Source organism: Hemitrygon akajei, chromosome 3, assembly GCF_048418815.1.
Source record: "Hemitrygon akajei chromosome 3, sHemAka1.3, whole genome shotgun sequence".
Taxonomy (NCBI): domain Eukaryota; kingdom Metazoa; phylum Chordata; class Chondrichthyes; order Myliobatiformes; family Dasyatidae; genus Hemitrygon; species Hemitrygon akajei.
This window is the reverse complement of record NC_133126.1, coordinates 50,906,478-50,930,040: the sequence shown is the minus strand read 5'-3', so window position 1 is coordinate 50,930,040 and position 23,563 is coordinate 50,906,478. Positions and strand designations below refer to the sequence as shown.

The following is a 23,563-nucleotide window of genomic DNA, read 5'->3' as shown; positions in this document are numbered from 1 at the left end:
ATTATAAGGTGTTGCTCCTCCATCCTGAGAGTAGCCTCATCTTGGCACAAGAGGAGGCCATAGCTTATGGCAGAGGTGCTCAACGAAGCAGTCTCCCAATTTACAAAAGGTCTCAACAATATAGAGGTGGCTCATCAGGAGCACCGGACACCATTGATGACCCCAGCAGATTTACAGGTGAAGTGTTGCCTCACCTGAAAGGATTGCCTGGGACTCTGAATGGAGAAGAGGGAGTAGGTGTGTGGGCAGGCACTTGGGCCACTTGCAGTGATAAGTTCTGAGAGGGAGATTAATGGGAAAGGATGAATGGATGGACAAGGGAATCACAGAGGGAGCGATCCCTGCGGAAAGCAGGGTGGGGGTGGTAAAGATATGTTGAGTGGTAGGATCCCTTTGGAGATGGTGGAAGTTGCGGAGGATAATGTGCTGGATGCGGAAGCTGATGAGGTGGTAGGTAAGGACAAGAAAACAGCCTTTAGGCTTCTAGACCACTACCTTCAGAAGTATTATTTTGCTTTTATTTGTCTTATTAAGAATGTGTATATTCTGCAGAAAATCATGATTAATGACAATCAGATCACATGTATTAAATAGAAAAATAAATGGGCAAAAGTTAATTTTCTTTAGATTCAACTTCAATAAAGTTCAATCAGATTTCTGGACTTGGTATGCAAATGAAACATGATTAATTCAAATATTCATTGGCATACCTCCATTACGTCCTGTTTAAGTTTAGAGAAAATAAGAAGTCGGACATTTGATACATCCTCTAAATTTGAGGAAACTTGGCAAACTTTTATTCAATATTTTCATATACTCTGATGTATGGCCCTTCCAGTTACCTTTTTAAAGTTTTGGATTTGATCAGAAAGTTTTTCCTTGTTTTTTTTTGCTTTCACTCTCAGTTTGAGCTGCCCAGTTCTCTTTTTCTTGTTTTTTTTGTGTTTTGGGTTTTTTTTTTCTGTACATGTCAATTATAAAAGTTTCTTTTTTTTTCTTCTTATGGATCAGAGGAGAATCAATTACCTTTTTATTACTTACTATTAGACTAATACTATGTTTGATCTTGATAATGTTTATTTTTCCTTTTATTCGAACTTATTGATATAGATATTTGTGATAATTTTCTCTTGTTTATATATGTACTTTTATTTAACTAATAAAAACATTAATAAACAAAGAAGATTAATTCAAGTAATGAATGCACAACCCCTATACAGTGCATGATAAAGATTTATATTGATGTCAAGTTAGTGATGAGAATATAAAGTCAAATATAAGTCAACTCACTTTTATTGTCATTTTGACCATAACTGCGATGTACAGCACAAAGTAAAAATGAGACGTTTTTCAGGACCATGGTGTTACATGACACAGTACAAAAACTAGACTGAACTATGTAAAAAAAAACAACACGGGGAAAAAAAAAACAACTACGCTAGACTACAGACCTACCCAGGATTGCATAAAGTTCACAAAACAGTGCAGGCATTACAATAAATAATAAACAGGACAATAGGGCAGTAAGAGGGCAGTAAGGTGTCAGTCCAGGCTCTGGGTATTGAGGAGTCTAATAGCTTGGGGGAAGAAACTGTTACATAGTCTGGTCCTGAGAGCTGGAATGCTTCGGTGCCTTTTCACAGACGGCAGGAGGGAGAAGAGTTTGTATGAGGGGTTTTGGGGGTCCTTCATAATGCTGTTTGCTTTGCGGATACAGCGTGTAGTGTAAATGTCCATGATGGCAGGAAGAGAGACCCCAATGATCTTCTCAGCTGACCTCACTATCCGCTGCAGGGTCTTGCGATCCGAGATGGTGCAATTTCCGAACCAGGCAGTGATGCAGCTGCTCAGGATGCTCTCAATACAACCCCTGTAGAATGTGATGAGGATGGTGGGGTGGGAGATGGACTTTCCTCAGCCTTCGCAGAAAGTAGAGACGCTGCTGGGCTTTCTTTGCTATGGAGCTGGTGTTGAGGGACCAGGTGAGATTCTCCACCAGGTGAACACCAAGAAATTTGGTGCTCTTAACGATCTCTACCGAGGAGCCGTCGATGTTCAGTGGGGAGTGGTCGTTCCATGCCCTCCTGAGGTCAACAACCTTGTTTTGTTCACATTAAGAGACAGGTTGTTGGTTCTGCACCAATCCATTAGCCGCTACACCTCCTCTCTGCAAGCTGACTCGTCATTCTTGCTGATGAGACGAGACCCACCACAGTCGTGTCATCAACGAACTTGATGATGTGGGTCGAGCTGTGTGTTGCAGCACAGTCGTGGGTCAGCAGAGTGAACAGCAGTGGACTGAGCACGCAGCCCTGGGGGGCCCCCGTGCTCAGTGTGATGGTGTTGGAGATGCTGCCTCCGATCCGGACTGACTGAGGTCTCCCAGTCAGGAAGTCTAGGATCCAGTTGCAGAGGGAGGTGTTCAGGCCCAGTAGGCTCAGCTTTCCAATCAGTTTGAGGGATGATAATGTTGAATGCTGAACTGAAGTCTATGAACAACATCTGAATAATTCAGTTATTTTTTTGCCAAACACGTCAAAGACAAAAGAAAGAAAATTATATTTTGGTGGTATGACTTGTTTCCTATATGCGTTCACTTATATAAATTCATAACAACACAGGTTTTCTATTATATTTGGTAGGATGCGCGAAGCTGCAAGGAAAGTTGAAGAGAAACACTTTCCTTATGCCAGCAATTTGGAATATGTTGAATTTCTACCTGTGGAGTGGAGATCGAAGCTCAGCCTGGATGGGGGTAATTAAAAGTAAACAAGAGTACTATTTGGTTGATGGCTTCTTGTGGATCTTGGTTGAACTAAAATTTGTATATTAAGTACTTATGTGGATAGTATTGAAAAACATTTATATTTCTGACACACATTAGAAATTAATTTAAAATGATGTAGGGAATTCAAGAATGTTCATCTACCTAAGCCACTCCCTCTGGTCTGTCACACTCACCGGATTGTTTCATTGTGACCCATTTGTCACTCCTGCAGTTTAATTTTCTGCTTCAGTCACATTCAAGTCTATGTCTCTGCATTTTGTGAAACTTTGAAAATTAAGTCTCATCTGACATTGGCAATAAACTTGGTTGAAAGAGTCAATTTCACCAGCAAGCTTCCACAAGCTGAAAGGTTATGATGACTGAAGAATAAATTTTGGCTGGAATCCAATAAAGTTTTAAATGAAAACTTCCCTGTTCCCTTTGAAATAGTATTATCATGTGATATTTTACAACTGGCTATTTAATATCTTGTCCCTAACATAAGGTCTGAGTCCTGTGCTGTTCCCACAATAATTCCAATCTGGATTGTGTGCTCATTTGAAGTCTTAATGAGATTGTAGTAACGACCTCTGAGTTGAAGCCTAAAGTGACAATACAGTTCAGAGCTTGTGGATCTTGTTTCAGATGCAGTTTGTTATTAGTAATAATTATGTAATTTATTTTACCCAATGATAATTCTCAGAGCTTAGAAGAATAATGACTGAATTATGTGAGTGGGAACATAGCTGATATGAACATTGTTTCTTATTACAAAATATGCACATTGGACAAGAAACAGAAGGTGATTATTGCTATGGGTGCTAAAGTAGAGATGTTAAAGGAGCATCTTAAGCAAAAATGTTTTGCATAAAATTGGCTACTACAAACTGTTCCGATCTACTTAAAACCAGTTGCAAGGAAATTGATACCTTGATACAAAGGGTAAATATTGATTCAATACTTGGGTAGCTCCACATAATATCAAATGGTCTGTAACTTATTGCAAAATGTTTTTCCCATAGGAAAGGAAATTACAGTCACAAGTTCAGCTCCTGATCATTTTCTGCATGTTAAGTGACAGTCAAAGTAAATTGGATTGTTGTATGTACACATACATGCATGTGCTGATTCAAAGTGCAGCAGCATCACAGACATGTAACATCATAAACAACATTCATAAGAAAAAAGCAAGTTAAGCATAAATTATACAAAAAGAACACAATTACAAAAAAAACAAATAAGGTTGTCATCACAAGACTTGATTGTTTCCTTCTCCTACCCTGTCACCCCTCATTTACTTGTACCACACATGAAAAGCAGGCGTTTGAACAGAAAACAGAAGGCGGATATTGCTATGGTGTTATACACAGTAAGAATTCCTGATTATGGATATGATATTGCAACAGGACTGTAGATTCAAATTTCCTTTGAAACATTTTGTTTAATTATTCAGATGTCTATATGTTAACTTTTGTATTTCCAGATACAGTTGAATCTATTACCCCAGATAAAGTACGTGGGCTTCGAGACATGTTAAACAGTAGTGCCATGGACATTATGTATTATACTAGCCCCCTTTACAGGGATGAGGTACGTTGGCTTTTGGTCTTTTAAGTTTGTAAGTGCCTGAATTTAAATGAGTTATCTACAAGTAATACAGTGGTTTTAAGTTAATATTAGACCATAATACTTAGGATCAGAATTAAGCCATTCAGTCCAGGAGTCTGCTCCACCATCATGACTGATTTATTAACCCTCTCAACCCTATTCTGTCTCCTCCCCATAACTTTTGGTGCCCTCACTAGTCAAGAACCTATCAACTTCCTTTTAAATATATATAATAACTTGGCTTCCACTTCTCATCTATAGCAATGAATTCCACAGATTCACTACCCTTTGGCTCAGGAAATTCCTCCTAACTCTGTTCTAACACTTTGGTCCTAGAATTCCCCATTAAAGGGAACATCCTCTGTATGTCCACTCTTAGGCCTTTCAATATTCAATAGGTTTGAATGAAATTCTTCACCCCTCCCCCCATTCTATTAAACTCTACGCCCAGAGGCATCAAATGCTCCTCAGATGTTAATCCTTTCGTTAAGCCAAAATAAATATTAAAATTATTGTACTGCGAGTTACTTCTAGGAATAAGGAAGTCAGTTACGGGCATTACGTTTGGAAGTAGACCATTCAGTGCTGGAATTTGCAGTAGGATCTGCCTCAGTCATGGGTTTAAGCTCTTTGAAGTATCAGTTTAATAGAAGAGATTATAAACAGTTGCAGATGAAATTCGATGGATATCTTAGAGGCACAATCGGTTCTGCATTTCAAGTGTAATCATGCAGCAAACCTCTTTCAAATTTGAATGCTCATTTAAGTAAAAATGCTGTATACATGCAAAAATGTTAAGAATAAACTTACTTCTACACCATATTATTTAAGAAAGTTTGTCTTTAATTCCAAGTAGGGATTAGTTTAGAGTAAAGTGAAAATTATTCTAGAAGTAATGGATCAGACATGCAAGTTTTATAATTGTACTTTTCAGTGGAAATAGTTTCTTTTCAAATGTGAAATCTGAATGATACAATCTTTTCTGCTGTAGATGACTAAACTTCTAAAACATTCAAAATATATGGTCCAAATTTTTCATTCATAAACAAGACAAAATCATTGATGTTTACAGTGCCAAATTGTATAGTGAAAGTCATGGTGATTGCCAGTAAATTAGCCACTTAAACATATCTTGTTGTTTCATGGCCCTATGCAAAAGAATCAAAGGAAATTTGTAGAATTAGCATGAATTAAAGATATTGACAAGGTAGATGGGCTGTAGTATGTGGAAGAGCAAGCTTATTCACTTGCAAAATTTTGCTGAAGTTGAATTTTGCTGAAGCTTCAGAATGCGATTGCACAAAACAACCTGTGTGTCCTTGCACACTGAACAAATTTAGGATGTGAATTTGACAGATACATGCAAAGCCAAATAGAATGTTGGAATATATTTTGAAGGGACGGGTGGTGTAAAAAGATAAATTGGGGAAATCCTGCTGCACTGCACCTGCTGACACTGCAGGTGGTATACAGCAAAGAGTTTTGCTTTCCTGTTTTGAAGAAGGATGTATTAAATTGGATGCTGTTCAGAGAAGATTCTAATGATGAACTGTTCTATAGATTGGGTATTTGTACATTCCATGAGGTCCAAATGAAACCTCAAGACACTTGAAGGATACTGTCAACTCTGTCTCCGGGAAATCCTATAATTTCACTGAAGATGAGTGAACTGACATCACTGTACTTCCTTGGGCTCCCATCTACAATATAATGTTAGCTTAGTGGGCCATGTCACTCAATTGCCCAATGATAGATTCCTGAAATAGACTCTATTCCAAGATTCATGAATGTGCTCAAAGCCTCCTCTTACTCATGTGAATCCCTGGCTCCATAATCTCTCAAAGTGAAGAAGCTTTCAGAATAGTCTGATAAACTGACCCCGTTCATCGGGAGCGTACAGAAGTCCATCATAAACAGCATCCTTCTGTGCTCACCTAACAACCTACCCCACTTATGTACCCTGTTAGGCACCATCTGTCCCATGTGTAGAGGAATCTGCTATTCCAACATTGGCCACATCAGTACTTTAGAACCTACAAAATTGGAGTGAAAGCAGATCATCCTCCATGCTAAAGAGGCTGCCTTACCAGAGAAACACTAAGACGTACTGAACAAATCTGCATTCAATTAGTACTATCCTTTTTAATGTGGATTGTAATTCCCTCACATTTAATAAAAGGTATTTTTATGATTGATATTTCATTATCTGCTCAATGTTTCAGTTTTAATTTCAGTGCTTCATTAAGTGTTTTAAAAGAAAATATTACACTTTTTTCCCTTCTAATTGCTCTCTTTAATGTGATTGATTACTCAAGCAACTTAAAGCTGGTCAGCATTGATCACATTTGACTGATACATCAGCAACCAGCATCAGAAAAGGGGATGGACAATTAAAGTAAAAGGCAGCTGGAAGATCAGGATGACCCCTACAAACTGACCATGGGTTCTCGATAAAACCATTACCCAGTTAGCATTTGGTTTCACCGTTGTTGATCTACATTAATTGGAAAAAGTGCTATTCATTACTCTTTCACCTGAAAAGACCATCTGGCAAGATTGTGGTAAAAGAGCAGCTAGTGTAGTTGGTTGGAAAGGTGCCATGGGAAGGGCAATGGCTAGAGATTGAAGATTAGAACAGGAAGTCACAAAGTGAACAGTTTTTTGAGAGTGTTGCTTTGAGCGGACGGGAGGATGTCTGGTAGTGGAATCGCATTGAAGATGGCAGAAATTGTGAAGAATATTCTATTAAATATGGTGAAAAATGAGGAACAGAGCAGCTGTCCCCTGTGCTCTGAGCAGAAAGGATGAGAACATATGTGTGGGAAATACTTTAGTTATAGTGGAAATCTCTGTGAAATATGGCAGTGGGGAAGCCATAGTTGAGGGAAAAGGAGGGTAAGTGACATTATTAGAGCAGAGACTTAAGGAAGTGGGAGAATGGAATAGTGTTCTTACTGAGAGCAAACATGAGGGCTGTACCAATACAGGAAGCAGCAAAAGGACAACCATCAATTTGGACCAAAATGAAGATTGTTTCATATTTCCTACAAATAAATGAACGTAAGTTGAGCCCATGTGAGTTCCTCAGGCTACACTTTTCATGTAAATAGAACTGAAGTAGAAGTTGCTCATTGTGAGAAAGAGTTCAGCCAGATATGTCGGTAGAGGCAATCCAGTTGGACTTCACCAAGGAAGAAGCAAAGAGCCCTAGGAGCATTGTGGAGTGGGATGGAACTGTGGAGGGATTGTAATTCCATGGTAAGGATGAACCAGTTGGGACCAAGAAATTGGAAACTGTTAAAGTATCAAAGGTGTCACAGTTGTAAGGGGGGGGGGGGGGTGGAGAAGTTAGTTTACTGAAGGAAGAGCAAGCCAGACCAATGAAACTATGTGGACAGTGCTACTTTTGGGTTGTATGAGGCTAGGAGGGTATAAGGCTGGAGCTCTGGTGGGAAATACAGGTCCATTTCGGCAAGTCACATCATTTGGCTGTACTCCTATCTGCATACAGACAGAACCTAAAGAGCAAGGCTCCAGAGATGAGGATAACCAAGAGGTGGTCATGGGAGGCTGAGGAATAGTTACAGGATTGCATTGAGTCAGTCGACCTGGGCCTTGTTCAAAACTCATCTGAGGACCTGAATGACTACACCAGGGTGGTTACAGACTTTATTAAAACAGCTGTGGATGAGTGTGTTCCACAAAATCATTCAGTGTTTCTCCAGTCAGAAGCTCTGGATGAACAATGAAATCTGAAACCTGCTGAGAGCCAGATCGGAGGCATTCAAGTCTGGAGAACAAGAATGCTACAAGAGCTGCAAAGTGGAGATTCCAGACTAGACTGGAATCAATGAGAGATGCTCAACAGCAGGGTTTGAATGACATAACCTGATACAAAGCTAAATCTTGCAACATAGGGGATAGCAGAGCTTTGCTTCTAGATGAGCTCAATATCTTCTATGCTCACTTTGATCACCAGAACAGGGAGGAACCATCACACATCTCCATGTCTCCCGATGATCCTTTGGTCTCAGTATCTGAAGATGATGTGTGGGCTGCCTTCAAGATGGTGAATCCAGGGAAAGCATCCAGTCTGCATGGAGTACCTGGCCAAGTACTGAAGACCTGTGCTGACCAACTGGCTGATGTGTTCACGGATATCTTCAATCTCTTGCTCCGGCAATATGTGGTAACCACCTGCTTCAAGCCGGATTCAATCAGACCAGTGCCCAAGAAGACTGTGGTAACTTCTGTAAATGACTATCACCCAGTCTCACTTACATACACATTGATGAAGTGTTTTGAGAGGTTGGTGCTGAAACATATCAGCTCCTATCCGAATGGTGACTTGGATCCGCTCCAATTTGCCTACCAAAACAACAGGTCTACAACAGATGCCATCTCATTGGTTCTTCACACAACTCGGGAACAAAGCTGCATATATCAGGATGTTCTTTATCGATTACAGCTTGGCATTTAACACCAGTATCCCCATAAAACTAATCAGTAAGCTCCAAGATCTGTGCCTCAATACCCCTTTGTGAAATTGGATTCTGGATTTCCTCACTTGTAGACTCCAGTCAGTTTGGATTAGCAAAAACATCTCCTCCACAATCTCCATCAGCACAGGAGCCCCACAGTGATGTGTACTTAGCCCCCTGCTCTACTCGCTTTACACCAATGAATCAGTGGCTAACTGCAGTTCCAACACCATATACAAGTTTACTGACAACACCACTGTTGTGGGCTGTATCAAAGGGGGTGATGAATCAACATACAGGAGAGAGATTGAAAATTTGGCTGAGTGGTGTAATAACAACCACCTCTCACTTAGTGTCAATAAGACTAAGACTTGTAGACTTCAGGAGAGGGAAACCAGAGGCCCATGAGCCAATAATCATCAGAGGTGGAGAGGATCAGTAACTTTAAATTCCTGGGTGTCATAATCTCAGAGGACCTGTCCTGGACCCATTATATAAATATAATTGCAAAGAAATCACGACAGCACCTCAACTTCTTCAGGAGTCTGCGGAGGTTTGGCATGTCATTGAAAACCTTGGCAAATTTCTACAGATGTGTGGTGGAAAGTGTGCTGACTGGCTGCATTACAGCCTGGTATGGGACACCAGTGACTTTGAATGGTAAATCCTACCCAAGGTAGTGAGTTTGGCCCAGTATATCACAGGTAAAACTTTCCCAACCATTGAGCACATCTACATGAAATGGTGCTGAAGAAAAGCAGCATCAATCATCAAAGATCCTCACCACATGCTCTTTTCTCGCTGCTGCCATCAGGTAGAAGGTCCAGGTGCCTCAAGACTTGCACCACCAGATTCAAGAACTGTTACTACCCCTCAACCATCAGCCTCTTGAACAAAAGGGGATAGCTACACTCATTTAAGGGCTCTGTTGTTATTTCATGCTCGTTATTTATTGCTATTTATTTATATCTGCATTTGCACAGTTTGTTTACAGTTAACAGTTCCTGATGCTTACAGTTACTGTTCTATAGATTTGCTAAGTATGCCCGCAGAGAAAAAAATCTCAGGGTTGTATGTGGTGACATGTATGTATTCTGATAATAAATTTTACTTAGAACTTTGAGCATGTCTGAGTGAGTGAGTAAGTGTGTGTGTATATGGGGGGCGGGGGGGTCCAGTTCCAAACCAAACTCAGACTTTTCTCACAGCAATGACACCTAACCTATATAAAAGCAGTGATCAAAATATGTTTGGGACTTTTAAATTAAGTATCTTTGCTTTTCTGGCAATACAATTTGGATGTTAAAAATACCTTTGAAAAATAACTGCACCTTGACATCAAATAAATCAATTATGTTAGTTTAGCTTGCATGCATTTGTGTATATTTATAATATTGGCCTTAATCATTATAAATGTTCTTTGAATCCTTTGAAACTCCGGGGGGTGGGGGGGGGAGTGTAGAGTGAGCATTAAAAAACAATGGAAACTGCAGTTGTTCAGGTTGGAAGATAGATGTCTTACAGCTATAATAACAGAACTCAAGTATAGTGACTCAAGTTTTAAGTCAGTCTTGATGTATTGAGACAACCTGCACACATGAAAAGATGGATGGAATTAAAGTTTCATTGTGCAAGGATATAAGTAGGGATAAGACCTGTTGATTAGGAAGTTAATAGGATTTGGGTTGGATTTGAGTCTGTTTGCTTTCTATGCTGTCAGTAATCCTCGACTTTAAATTGTTAATGCCATACAATTCTTCATTCTTGTAGCGCCCAAGAACGAGACAGCATGTGTATTTAAATTTCTCTAACATCAGTTGCTAAAACAAACCTATTTTGCTTGCAGTCATCATTTAATGGACTGAATTCAGCTTATTAAAACACATTAGCTAGAGGACAATAATATTCAGAATTTTGAGATGTTAACTCTGAGGATAACTATTTGAGCTCTGTCTGAACAGCAGCTAGCTATTAGGCTGCATCTTAAATCTGCTTATTGATGTAATTTGAGTCAGCTGTTAAGTGCACAAAAATATGCTGTTGTGTTGGTTCCAGTTGATCGACAGTTAACCAATATTGGTCATAGAGATATACAGTGTGGAAATGGGCCCTTTGACTCACTGTCCTTGCCAACAATGAGCCACTCACCTACACACTAGGGGCAATTACAATAACCAATTAACTTGCTAGCCATCATGACTTTGGGTGCGTTAGAAAACTGGAGCAGATGGTCAGAAGGAAACCATGCAATCTCCACACAGCATTCATGGTTTTAATTTAATTCCAGTCTCTGGCTTTGCAAGGCACCAGTTCTACAAGTTAGAAACATAGAAAACCTACAGCACAATACAGGCCCTTTGGCCCACAATGCTGTGCCGAACATGTACTTACTTTAGAAATTGCCTAGGGTTACCCATAGCCCTCTATTTGTCTAAGCTCCACATACCTATTCAAGAGTCTTTGAAAAGACCCTATCGTTCCGCCTCCACCACAGTTGCCAGCAGCCCATTCCACACACTCACCACTCTCTGCGTTTAAAAAAAACAACACAAGAACAACAACAACTTACCCCTGACATCTCCTCTGTATCTACTTCCAAGCATCTTAAAACTGTGCCCTCTCATGTAAGGCATTTCAGCCCTGGGAAAAAGCCTCTGACTATCCACACGATCAATGCCTCTTATCGTCTTATACACCTCTGTCAGATCACCTCTCATCCTCCGTCGCTCCAAGGAGAAAAGGCCAAGTTCACTCAACCTATTCTCATAAGGCACGTTGCCAAATCCAGGCAACATTCTTGTAAATCTCCTCTGTACCCTTTCTATTTTCCACGTCCTTCCTGTAGTGAGGTGACCAGAACTGAGCACAGTACTCCAAGTGGGGTCTGACCAGGGTCCTATATAGCTGTAACATTTCCTCTCAACTCCTAAACTTAATCCCACAGTTGATGAAGACCAATGCACCTTATATTCTTAACCAGAGTCAACCTGCGCAGCAGCTTTGAGTGTCCTATGGACTCAGACCCCAAGATCCTTCTGATCCTCCACACTGCCGAGAGTCTTACCATTAATGCCATATTCTGCCATCATATTTGACCTACCAAAATGAACCACCTCACATTTACCTGGGTTGAACTCCATCTGCCACTTCTCAGCCCAGTTTTGCATCCTATTGATGTCCCGCTGTAACTTCTGAGAGCCCTCCACACTATCCACAACACCCTCAACCTTTGTGCCATCAGAATATTTACTAACCCATCCTTTCACTTCCTCATCCAGGTTACTTATAAATATCACGAAGAGAAGGAGTCCCAGAACAGATACCTAGGGCACATCATTGGTCACCGACCTCCATACAGAATATGACCTGTAAACAACCACTCTTTGCTTTCTGTGAGCAAGCTAATTCTGGATCCACAAAGCAATGTCCCCTTGGATCCCATACCTCCCTACTTTCTCAATAAGCCTTGCATGGGGTACCTTGTCAAATGCTTTGCTGAAATCCATAGACATTACATCTACTGCTCTACCTTCATCAACATGTTTAGTTACATCCTCAAAAAATTCAATCAGACTTGTAAGGCACAACCTGCCTTTCACAAAGCCATGCTGACTATTCCTAATCATATTATGCATCTCCAAATGTTCATAAATCCTGCTTCTCAGGGTCTTTTCCATCAACTTACCAACCACTGAAGTAAGACTCACTGGTCTATAATTCCCTGGGTTATTTCTATTCCCTTTCTTGAATAAGGGAACAACATCCACAACCCTCCAATCCTCTGAAACCTCTCCCGACCCCATTGATGATGCAAAGATCATCACCAGAGGCTCTGTAATCTCCTCCCTCACCTCCCACAGTAGCCTGGGGTGCATCTCATCTGGCCCCAGTGGCTTATCCAACAATGCTTTCCAAAAGCTCCAGCACATCCTTTCTTAACATCTATATGCTCAAGCTTTTCAGTCTGCTGTAAGTCATCCCTACAATCGCCAAGATCCTTTTCTGTAGTGAATACTGAAGCAAAGTATTCATTAAGTACCTCTGCTATCTCCTCCGGTTCCATACACACCTTTCCACTGTCACATTTGTTTGGTCCTATTCTCTTACGTTTTAACCTCTTGCTCTTCACATACTTATATAATGTCTTTGGGGTTTTCCTTAATCCTGCCTGCCAAGGCCTTCTCATGGCCCCTTCTGGCTCTCCTAATTTCATTCTTAAGCTCCTTCCTGCTAGCCTTATAATCTTCTAGATCTCTATCATTACCTAGTTTTTTTGAACCTCTTGTGACCTTTTCTTGACTAGATTTTCAACAGCTTTTGTACACCACGGTTCCTGTACCCTACAATCCTTTCCATCTCATTGGAACATACCTATGCAGAACTCCACGCAAATATCCCCTGAACATTTGCCACATTTCTACCATATATTTCCCTGAGAACGTCTGTTCCCAATTTATGCTTCCAAGTTCCTGCCTGATAGCCTCATATTTCCCTTTACTCCAATTAAACACTTTCCTAACTTGTCTGTTCCTATCCCTCTCCAATGCTATTACAAGGTGAGTTGTACCACCCAACCTATTATTGAACTATAATATATTTTTAAATTTGTATAAGACATCTATAGGATTAGGAATATCATTTGCATTTTCAGATCCAGTTATAATTCCATATTAAATTAAATACTGCATGCCTTTTTAACATATACTACATCTGGAATTGATGAACAGCAGCATATCTTTCGGAGTTATTGTATTTACACTAGTATAGAATTAAATGAATGTTGATAATGTGGGTCTCATTGTATTTCTCAATTTGCCCAAAGTGTGATTAATGAAGAGTCGACAGATCGTTTATGTTTTTTGTCCCCTACCAGATTGTAAAAGGTCTACAGCAGGAGCTAAATCGATTATATGAGCTGTTTTGTTCTCGCAACCCAGATTTTGAAGTCCAAGGTGGGAAAGTCTCAATAGTAGCCCACTCTTTAGGTTGTGTAATCACTTATGATATTATGACTGGATGGTATCCAGTGAGGTTTTATGATAAAATGGTTCAAGAGGAAGAAGAGAGAGCAGAAAATTCCATGAGTTTTGAGGAACGTGAACTTTTGGATGATATTCTCAAGACTAAGCAACGGTAAGGACTTCTAAATCATTGAAGGTTAGAATTGTAGAAAAGTTATGATTTATCAATGTTAGGTATATTGACATTCTAGATTGGCAAATGTTATATTACTAATTAAAGTAAAAATTAATTACTGGCACTGATGGCTTTGAATATGGTTTATATTGGATAATGTAGTTGGAAAATGTGTTTTCTCATGTTTGCTTAGCCTAGATGCACATGAGATGATCAGAGTACAAAAAAAAGGTACAAATTTGCTTTTGAGAAGATCTTTATGTGCTTCTCTCAATTGCAGGAACAATTATTTTTTATTGTTTATTAAAATTGCTTTTTACCAAGTAAAGCCAAGGAAAAGTGATCATAAATTATATAGCACAAAACTGATGGCTATGTTTTCCAAAGATTGTAAATACTTTGAAAAATTGTGACAATACAATTTAGGATTTTGCTAATTTGATACGTTTAAGGTAACCTGCATGATCTTGACAACTCTGCTGTTTGCTTTCATTATTGGCATCAGTCTGGAAGTTAATGAATCAGCAGATTATTTTTCTGCCAAACAACAAAAAAAGAGGAGAACTTAATAAAGCCTGGATGTCCCAAAGGTCTTGCCAACAACTGAAGTCTTTTAGCATTGTAGTTGCCATCGCATTGATGAAAATATGGCATAAGCAGCAATAAAGTAAATACTCAGCTCATCTTTTGAGTGGTGTCACAACAACATCCTCTCACTCAATGTCAGCAAAATCAAAGAGCTGATTATCAACTACATGTGGAAAAAAGTTGAAAGTCCACAAGCCAGTCCTCATTAGGAGATTGCAGGTGCGGAGGACCAGTGACTTTAAATTATTTGCTGTTAACATATTGGAGGACCTGTTCTAAGTCTAGCACATAAGGGTCATCACTAAGAAGACACGACAAAGCCTCTATTTTCTTAGAAGTTTTGTAGATTTGGTAGTCACCAAAAACTGACAAACCTCTGTAGATGTACAGTGGAGGGTGCATTAACTGGTTGCATCATGGTCTGGCATGGAAACACCCAGGTATGGAAAAAGTAGATACAGCCCAGTCCATCACAAGCAAAGCCCTCTCCATCGTTGAGTACGTTTATATGGAACACTGCTACAGGATAGCAGCATCCATCAGCAAAGGCCCCCACCATCTAGGCTGTGCTCTCTTCTCACTGTCTGATCAGGCAGGAGTTACAGAAGTCTTAGATCTCAAAATACCAGGTTCTCAAACAGTTAAAACCCTTCAAGCGTCAGGCTCCAGAAATGCTGTGGGTAACTTCACTTACCACAACTCCGAACTGATTTTATGACCTACAGACTCACTTTCAAGGACTCTTTACAACTCCTGTTCTCAGTATTTGTTTTTGCAGTTTATCTTCTGCACATTGATTGTTTGTCAGTTTTCTGTTTATGTCTAGTTTTTTGTAGTATCTTTTTTCCTGTAAATGAATCTCAAGATAGTATTTGGTACATAGGCACTTTGATAATAATTTTACTCTGAACTTTGATCTGTTTTGGGAAGTGGTTCCTGCAAAAAATGTTAGCCGTGAATAGACCAGTGCTTGAAATACAGTCAACACACACAAAATGCTGGTGGGGAACGCAGCAAGCTAGGCAGCATCAATAGGAAGAAGTACAGTTGACGTTTCGACCCTTCGTCCTGACGAAGGGTCTCGACCTGAAACGTTGACTGTACTACTTCCTATAGATGCTGCCTGGCCTGCTGCTTTCCACCAGCATTTTGTGTGTGTTGCTTGAATTTCCAGCATCTGCAGATTTCCTCATGTTTATGCTTGAAATACAGTGATGGGAATTTAAGTTTACTAGAGATGACCTTTGATTCTTTACACATTTTGCCTCAATGGAGAGGTCATCAGTGGATAGCATTCACTCAGTGATGCACTGGTGTCAGTCTAGATTTTGTGCACAAACCTCTGGACTAGGACTTGAACCATTTGTCTCAGAAGGGAGAGTATAATTGATTTTCCAGATTCTCCTGAAATAAGAACCTCAAAGAATATATTATTTACAAAAGCAAAATAATTAGTATTTAAGAAGGGCCAACTGGAGACAAGGAATCTTTTCATGGAGGTTGCAGGAATGACTGAGATACAAAATGAGTTTATAACTGTGTTTTTCATTAGAGTGGTAGAATTTAACAGGGGAAGATGGCAAATAAATTGGGATAGTTATAGTTTAGGAAGCAGGTTTAAAATGTTAACAGAAGAACCACAGGACTCTGATAGAATGAATGTTAAGATTATTTGGGGAGATAATAAGAGATTTGGAGCAAGATTTCCACGTTTCCTTGCATAGGAAAATTACATCAAAAGATTGGTAATTTGTCACTGTAATGCTTTAATTCAAAGAGCAAGAAAATGTAAATCAGTTAACCATGAACCAGACAGCTTAACATGGGTAATGGAACAGCTTCTAGGAAATGTATTATAACATAAAGTTAAACACACTGAGAAAATTATATGTACTTTACAGTGACAAAATGAGTTTGCTGTGTGAGCAATTTTTGCAACATCTTGCCACTAATGTGATATGATTTTGCATGTATGATGCCAGGAAGACTAGGAAAGGGATCTGTAGGTTTGTATATATGCTTAACTGTTTAAATACAATAATTATTATACCACATTTGTTATGAACCTGAATATATTTCTAAGAAATGGATACAGCTGCCACTGTAGCCATATTTTATTGATATCTATTGACAGCAAAGAACAACAATTTGAGGAACTTCTAGGGAGTTTGATTTAATAGCAAAGCATAAATATTTGCAGTGCATTTCTATTTGGGCATCCATTGATATTTAAATATAATTTCACAGATTAAAACAATTAGAGCACAAATTACTGCAAGTGAAAGCTTCAGCACCACTCAAGCTACCTGCCTTGAAATTTAAGGTGAGTCTAGTGATTTATAGTTTGAATAACAGACTCTGTGAGCTGGCATGTTTTTTGTCAACTAGTTTTTTTTTTAAAGTTAAGCATGGCTATATTTTGGTGACTGGTATAAAATCTCAGCATACCATTGTTAGCTTGTTGATGGTTTGTGTTAAGACTGCAAAAATGACTTCAATCATTTATTTAGTTTTGCTGATTTGAGCTTAAGGCTGTTGTAATAAATTGCATGTCTCTGGGACGTGGGTGGAAAAACAGACCCCCATTGAGAAATTGATGCAGATGTAAATAAGCAAATTTCTAACGGGCAGCACCACAAGTCAGAATTGAACACAGATTGCCTGAGCTGTGGGACAGCAGCTATACCAGCTGTGTCAATTTGCCACAATTTGTCAATTTGAAAACAATGGCATAACAAAATTTAATTAGGAAGTCACAGTTCAGGATTCATTTCCTAGAAACTGCATCTGCAAACATTCTTGAGTTTAATTAACTGCAGCAAGTATTTTTTAACATTCCCTGGGCACCACAGTAAAACAAAAACAAGTATTTTAACACAAAACAATTAAAAGTGGACAGCTAAGCAATAATCACTATAGCTGTAGCACAATGAAGACAATTTTCCATATGTTAACAGCTGCAGACACGATTAAAACTGGAATCATTTTTAATGATTTCTCTGTTTGTCACTAAAGCTTTACATTCTTCCACTGCACTTGGTTGAAGTTACTAGTTGGCACTCACTGTTGTCTTAAGAGAGTACAGGAATAGGCATGATTGTGGTTCAGGAAAATTCCTGGAAGGTCCAACATGGTGTGCATAAGATGGAGCTGAACTGGCATTTTGCTTACCCATTAGTTACTTGCACTTCCTGAACTATACAACAAATTTTTTCAGAAGTGTTGCTTCCTCAGAATTTTTTTGGTGTGTGATAGACTGCTTGAAGATGAACGCAAATATAATTTCAGACTACTTGTATCATGTAGGAATTTAGAGAAACAACAAATTAACTTTTATTGAATATAATGTGTTTAATTGCATAATGGTGCTGATGCTTTGCAATAGTTCAACTAAGTTAAAAATATTTTGTTAATGATTTTCATTTGTACTCAGTGTCTGAGGCTTCTCACTTAAGTGTCCAACGATAATTGGCCAGCATTGATGGATTCCAGTTGCCCTGGTATCTTTTCTCCATGATCGCAATGTCCTGGTGAAACCTTTCACCATGCTCGTCACTAACAGCACCAAGATTTGCAGGGAAGAAGTCTAAGTGCGAATTCAGAAAATGAATCTTTAGTGACATGTTGCATTTCATGGTTTTATATGCTTGAAGCATGCTTTCAACCAGCTGCATGTAGTTCGGTGCTCTGTAGATGCCGAGGAAAAATTTCAGCAACTTCCTTGAACACCTTCCATGTGATTTTCTCTGGTCCCACTAGAAATGTTTAAATTGCCTGTCATTGTGTGGTTTGTGGACCAACAAAAATGCTTTCCTTAATCTTGGCATCAGTTATTATGGGAAGCATCTGTCTCAATTATCAAAATCCTTCATAGAAATTTTTGCCTGGTGATGGTAAATTCCATCCTTACAGTCCTGAACCCAATAATTATTACTAAAACCTATCCTGCCATGTAGCAGCTATGCTGCCTAAGCATGCCCAAACATGCCTGAACAAGATAGGAAACTTTCCAGCTTACATTGTACGCGACATTTTAATTGATGAATTATGAATTGAAATAATAAACATGTTTATTTAAAAAATGATGTGTGATAGGGAAATTACATGGGGATTTTCATGATCAGTAGCCCAAAATTCATAAGATACACCTAAAAATATTCAGGAAGCAACATCTTTGTTGTCCAGTGATAATTATCAGTGGTTCAGATGGAAAACTGCTTTACAGCTAACCTAATTTCAGACTGGATAATTTTCTGGGATTCTTGAGATACAGGAGGTTTGTCCTTGAAAATAACCGTCATTTTATCTTAAATGTTTAAAATTAGGTTCCAATTTCTACTCCAGTTTCTACTTCTCGTGTCGCCTCACTTGAATTGGGCAAGGTATTATTCAGTATATATTCATTAATATGTTCATTAACATAGCCATTCAAATAATGAGGAAATAAAAACACTTGTATTCTCATTTCAGTCCAGAATGCTTGCAGTTACAGTTTCCAGGAAATGAATCCTGCAAATCCAGCAACCTGTGTTCAATTCCGACTTGCAGTGCTTATTTGCACCTGCATTGGTATCTGTATGGGGGTCTGATGTTCACCCGCATTCTAAAGACAAGCCAGTGGTACACCATAACTTACTCCTATAATAAGCGACCAGTGAGAGAATTGAGTAGTGTGAGTGGGAATGTACATGAGAATATAATAATATGTGGGCATTTGGAACTAAGGCAATTGTTCAGTGTCATCTGCAAATTCAAAAATGGCTTCTTTCAGCATTATGAGGAGAGATCCTGTTTGTAACATCCAGAAAATCTTTACTGCAGGTTGAAAATTTTTTCTGCATGGGATCCCCCTTAGCTGTTTTCCTGGCACTCCGTGGCCTCCGTCCTCAAAATAGTGGTCAACAGGATCACATTCTACCAAAAAGTATATGTGGCCGGTTATACAATATATTTCACCCAACCGACCCTGTGGTGAGTTCTGATTCCATTTACATAGTATGCCTTGGCTTTGATTGTAATTTTATGTAATTATTGGAACAACACAAGAAATGGATATCCTTTTTTTCTTTCTCCTTCCTAGTCAAGAAGTAATATGCTGCCAGGCCTTCACAATAATCTTGATAGTGACACATGGTTAAATACAAGAGTTTTAGAGAGGAACAGAGAGATATAATGATCCATATGGTGAAACAAATCACTTGAACATGTGCAGAACTGCTAGTTGTACATTTGACTTTATGAATGGATCTTGTTCCTCGATTCATAGAATAGTTATAGCTCAGAAGGACACCGTTTGGCCCCATTGTATCCATGCCAATTCTCTATTTCCAACCCTTGGCCTTTTTCCGCATGGCTTTACAAATTTTTCTTCACCACATGTTCATGGATTTTTTTCCCCCTGAAGACCACAATGGAACCTGCCTCCACCACATTTACAGAGGACATTCTAGATTCCAAATATTCACTGCATTAAAATGTTTTCTCTCAAGCCACTCTTAATTCCCTTCTCTTTATTTAAAGCTTGTGATTTCTAGATCAACCTACCCACCACAGCCTCCCATTAGCCACACTGTTCAAATCCTTCATCAGTTTATATACTTCTATTAAATTTTTTATCATCCATTTCTTCCAAGAAAATTGTCCTAGCATGTGCAATCTATCTTTGTAGACCCTCATTACAAGAACCATTCACGTAAATCTTTTCTAGATGCTGTCCTAACACCTTCACATCCTTCCTAGAATGTGATCAGAAGGATCTTTCATATGAAATGTAACTGTGTTGCTCTCTCTCCAGATGCTACCTGGCTGCTGAGTACTTCTAACATTTTGTGCAATTCTCAATGACTCACAGTTATAATTCCAGATTCTTCTGCTTTTTATTTGCCATAGAGAAGGTGCAATAAAAATTCATTAGCTTGGTTCCAGGGTGGCGAATTTACTGAGTGAGGGAAGATTGAGGATACTGAAACTATTTTCTAGAGTTTAGAAGAATGAGAGTTGATCATAGTGCCAATGGATATTTGATAGACTTGGACAAGGTGAGCTTAAGAACCATTTTCTGTGCTCTATGAATCTGTGACTAAAATTTACAAAATTGATAAAAGGCTTAACAGGTAGGGATGCAGGGAGGATATTTGCACAGACTTGAGGAGTCCTAGGATCACAGGGACTGTTAGTAAATAAAGAGTAAGCAATTTAGGAATGAGGTGAGGAGAACTTCCTTCACTTAGAGGGCCATGTAGTTAAATCAGAATAGAGGTCAGTAGATTTCTGCTTGTTCAGAAAACCAAGTGATAGGCTAGAAAATGGTGCTGAGATTGAAGGCCCACCATAATCTAGATGAAAGGTGGAATGGGCTCGAAGGACCAGATACTGTCCTGCAGTTTCAATTTCTTGTGTTCTTAGATAAAGCATCTGCTTAGCCTTTTAATTTCTGAACTATTCATGCATAGACAGTTATTCTGCAATATATTGTGCTTCACAAAAATGATGAAACTTCATTTGCTTGTAGGCCTATCGACTAGAACCACTGATCCTGAAGCATTATAGTAATATTGCACCACAACAGATACATTGGTACAACACACCAGTCTTAACAAAGTACGATGACATAAAGCCAACCTTCATCAAGCCTGCCAAAGAGTCACAGAATCCCTCACCGGCTCCTTCAGTATCTACCTCAAATGCAGAAATGGAATCCATACCAAGTCCAAGTACCTCGCCGGTTATGCCTCGCCGAAACTATGGGGAATCAATAACCAGCCTAGGAAAAGCAAGTATAATGGGTGAGGTATTCAAACCATGTTTGTTTAAAGTAACTGTAGAGGATGAAATGTACAAAGTTGATCTTGAGGTGTTTACTGCAAGCACCATTTTTATTTAATTTTGCAAGATGTAAGCAATATTGGCGAGGTCTGCATTCATTATTCAGTCAGAACTGCCCTTGTGAGCCTAGTCTTTAGACCATATGACTACAAGTTATAAGAGTAGAATTAGGCCATTCAGTCCATCAAGTCGTCTCCACCATTCCATTATCCTTCTCAACCCCATTCTCCTGTCTTCTCTCCAAAACAATTGATACCCTGACTAATCAAGAACCTAGCAACCTCTGCTTTAAATATACCTAATGACATGACCTCCACAGCAGTCTGTGGCAATGGATTCCCTAGATTCACTGCCCTCCGGCTAAAGAAATTCCTTCTCATCTCTGTTCTAAGTGGAAGTCCCTCTATTCTGAGCCCCTCTGGTCCTAGACTCTCCCAGAATAGGAAGCACCCTTTCCACATCCACTCTATCTAGGCCTTTCAATTTTCAATAGGTTTCATTGAGATGCCCCCTCATTCTTCAAAACTCTAGCGATGACCGGTCCAATGCCATCAATTGCTCCTCGTATGTCAACCCTTTCATTTCTGGAATAATTTTTGTGAATCTCCTCTGGACCCTCTAGAATGCCAGCACCCCTTTCAAAAGATAAGGGGCCCAAAGCTGTTCTCAATACTCTGAGTCGTCTGACCAATGCCTTGTAAAGCTTCAGCTTTTATATTCTAGTCCTCTTGAAATGAATGTTAACATTACACCTGCCCCTCCACCTATCTTCATATCTTCTACAAACTTTGCAACAAAGCTATCAGTTCCATCATCCAAGTCATTGACATATAACTTAAAAAGAATCAATCCCAACACAGACCCTTGTAGAACACCAGTAGTCACTGGCAGTCAACCAGAAAAGGCTCCCTTTATTCCCACTTTTTGCCTCCTGCCAATCAGCCAAACCTTCTATACATGCTGCAATCATTCCTGTAATACCATGGGTTCTTATTTTGTTATGTAGCCTTGTGTGCGGCGCCTGGTCTAAGGCCTTCTGAAAATCCAAGTAAACAACATCCACTGATTCTCCTTTGTCTATCCTGCTTGTATTTTCCTCAAAGAATTCCAACAGATTTATCAGACAAAAATTTCTTTAACTAAGCCATGCTCACTACAGCCCTGTTTTATCAAATGCTCTAAGTACCCCAAAACCTCATCCTTAATAATGGACTCCAAAATCTTTCCAACCACCTAAGTCATTTAAACTTTCTTCCGCCTCTCTCCCTTCTTGAAAAATGGAGTGACATTTTGAAGTGTCCAGTCCTCCAGAATCATTCCAGAATCTTCTGACTCTTCAAAGATCATTTTTAATGCCTCCACAATCTCTTCAGTCACCTCTTTCAGAACCCTGGTGTGTGGTCCATTTGGTCCAGGTGACTAATCTACCTTCAGAGTTTTCAGCTTCCCAAGCACCTTCTCCTTAGTAATAGAAACTACACTCAATTCTGCTCCCTGACACTTGCAAATTTCTGGCAAGTGTCTTCCACAATGAATACTGACACAAAATACTTATGAAGTACACCCATAATTTCGTTGTCCCCCGTTCCTACCTCTTCACTGTCATTTTCCAATGGTCCGATATCCACACTTTCCTCTTTTACTCTTGATACATCTGAAAAAACGTTTGGTATCCTCATTTATATTATTGGTTGGCTTCTGTCTGTCTATCTGTCTAGGTACCATATCCAATGCGGCCGTTGGTGACCATGGTTTTCCATACAGATCTATCCCTTGTTCTTTGGATGACTTCTATTTCCTCGATGTGTAGCCACCTGGCTAGGCTTTTGATGTACATAAGCCAAGGTCTTCCTCTAGGTTTGCTCCCCTCGATCTTTCCAGAGAGTATGAGTTTTTCTAGTCCATCTTTCCGCATGATGTGTCCTAGGAATCTGAGTTGTCTTTCTCTTATTGTTGATATGAGTGATCTAACTGCTCGGGCTCTTCTGAAAACTTCTTTATTTGATGTGTGTGTAGTCCATGATATTTTTTAACATTCTCCTGTAGAACCATACTTCTAGTCTCTTTTCCATTGCTGGGGAAATGATCCAGCATTCACTTCCAACTTATATTCCGTCTGGGTAGCCTCCAACCTAATGGCATGAACATTGATTTCTCT

General features: G+C 39.3%; 1 protein-coding gene across 2 annotated transcripts in view; it reads left to right on the top strand.

Annotated features, from left to right (window-relative positions):
* ddhd1b (DDHD domain containing 1b) overlaps positions 1 to 23,563 on the top strand; it is a 78,476-nt gene that overhangs the window by 45,330 nt on the left and 9,583 nt on the right. For both annotated transcript variants that reach the window (XM_073039849.1, XM_073039850.1), the window contains 6 exons: positions 2,643 to 2,755; positions 4,251 to 4,357; positions 13,730 to 13,989; positions 16,828 to 16,903; positions 19,402 to 19,551; positions 21,092 to 21,365. In XM_073039849.1, the coding sequence (XP_072895950.1) occupies positions 2,643 to 2,755; positions 4,251 to 4,357; positions 13,730 to 13,989; positions 16,828 to 16,903; positions 19,402 to 19,551; positions 21,092 to 21,365 (980 nt within the window). The remainder of the gene's footprint in view (positions 1 to 2,642; positions 2,756 to 4,250; positions 4,358 to 13,729; positions 13,990 to 16,827; positions 16,904 to 19,401; positions 19,552 to 21,091; positions 21,366 to 23,563) is intronic.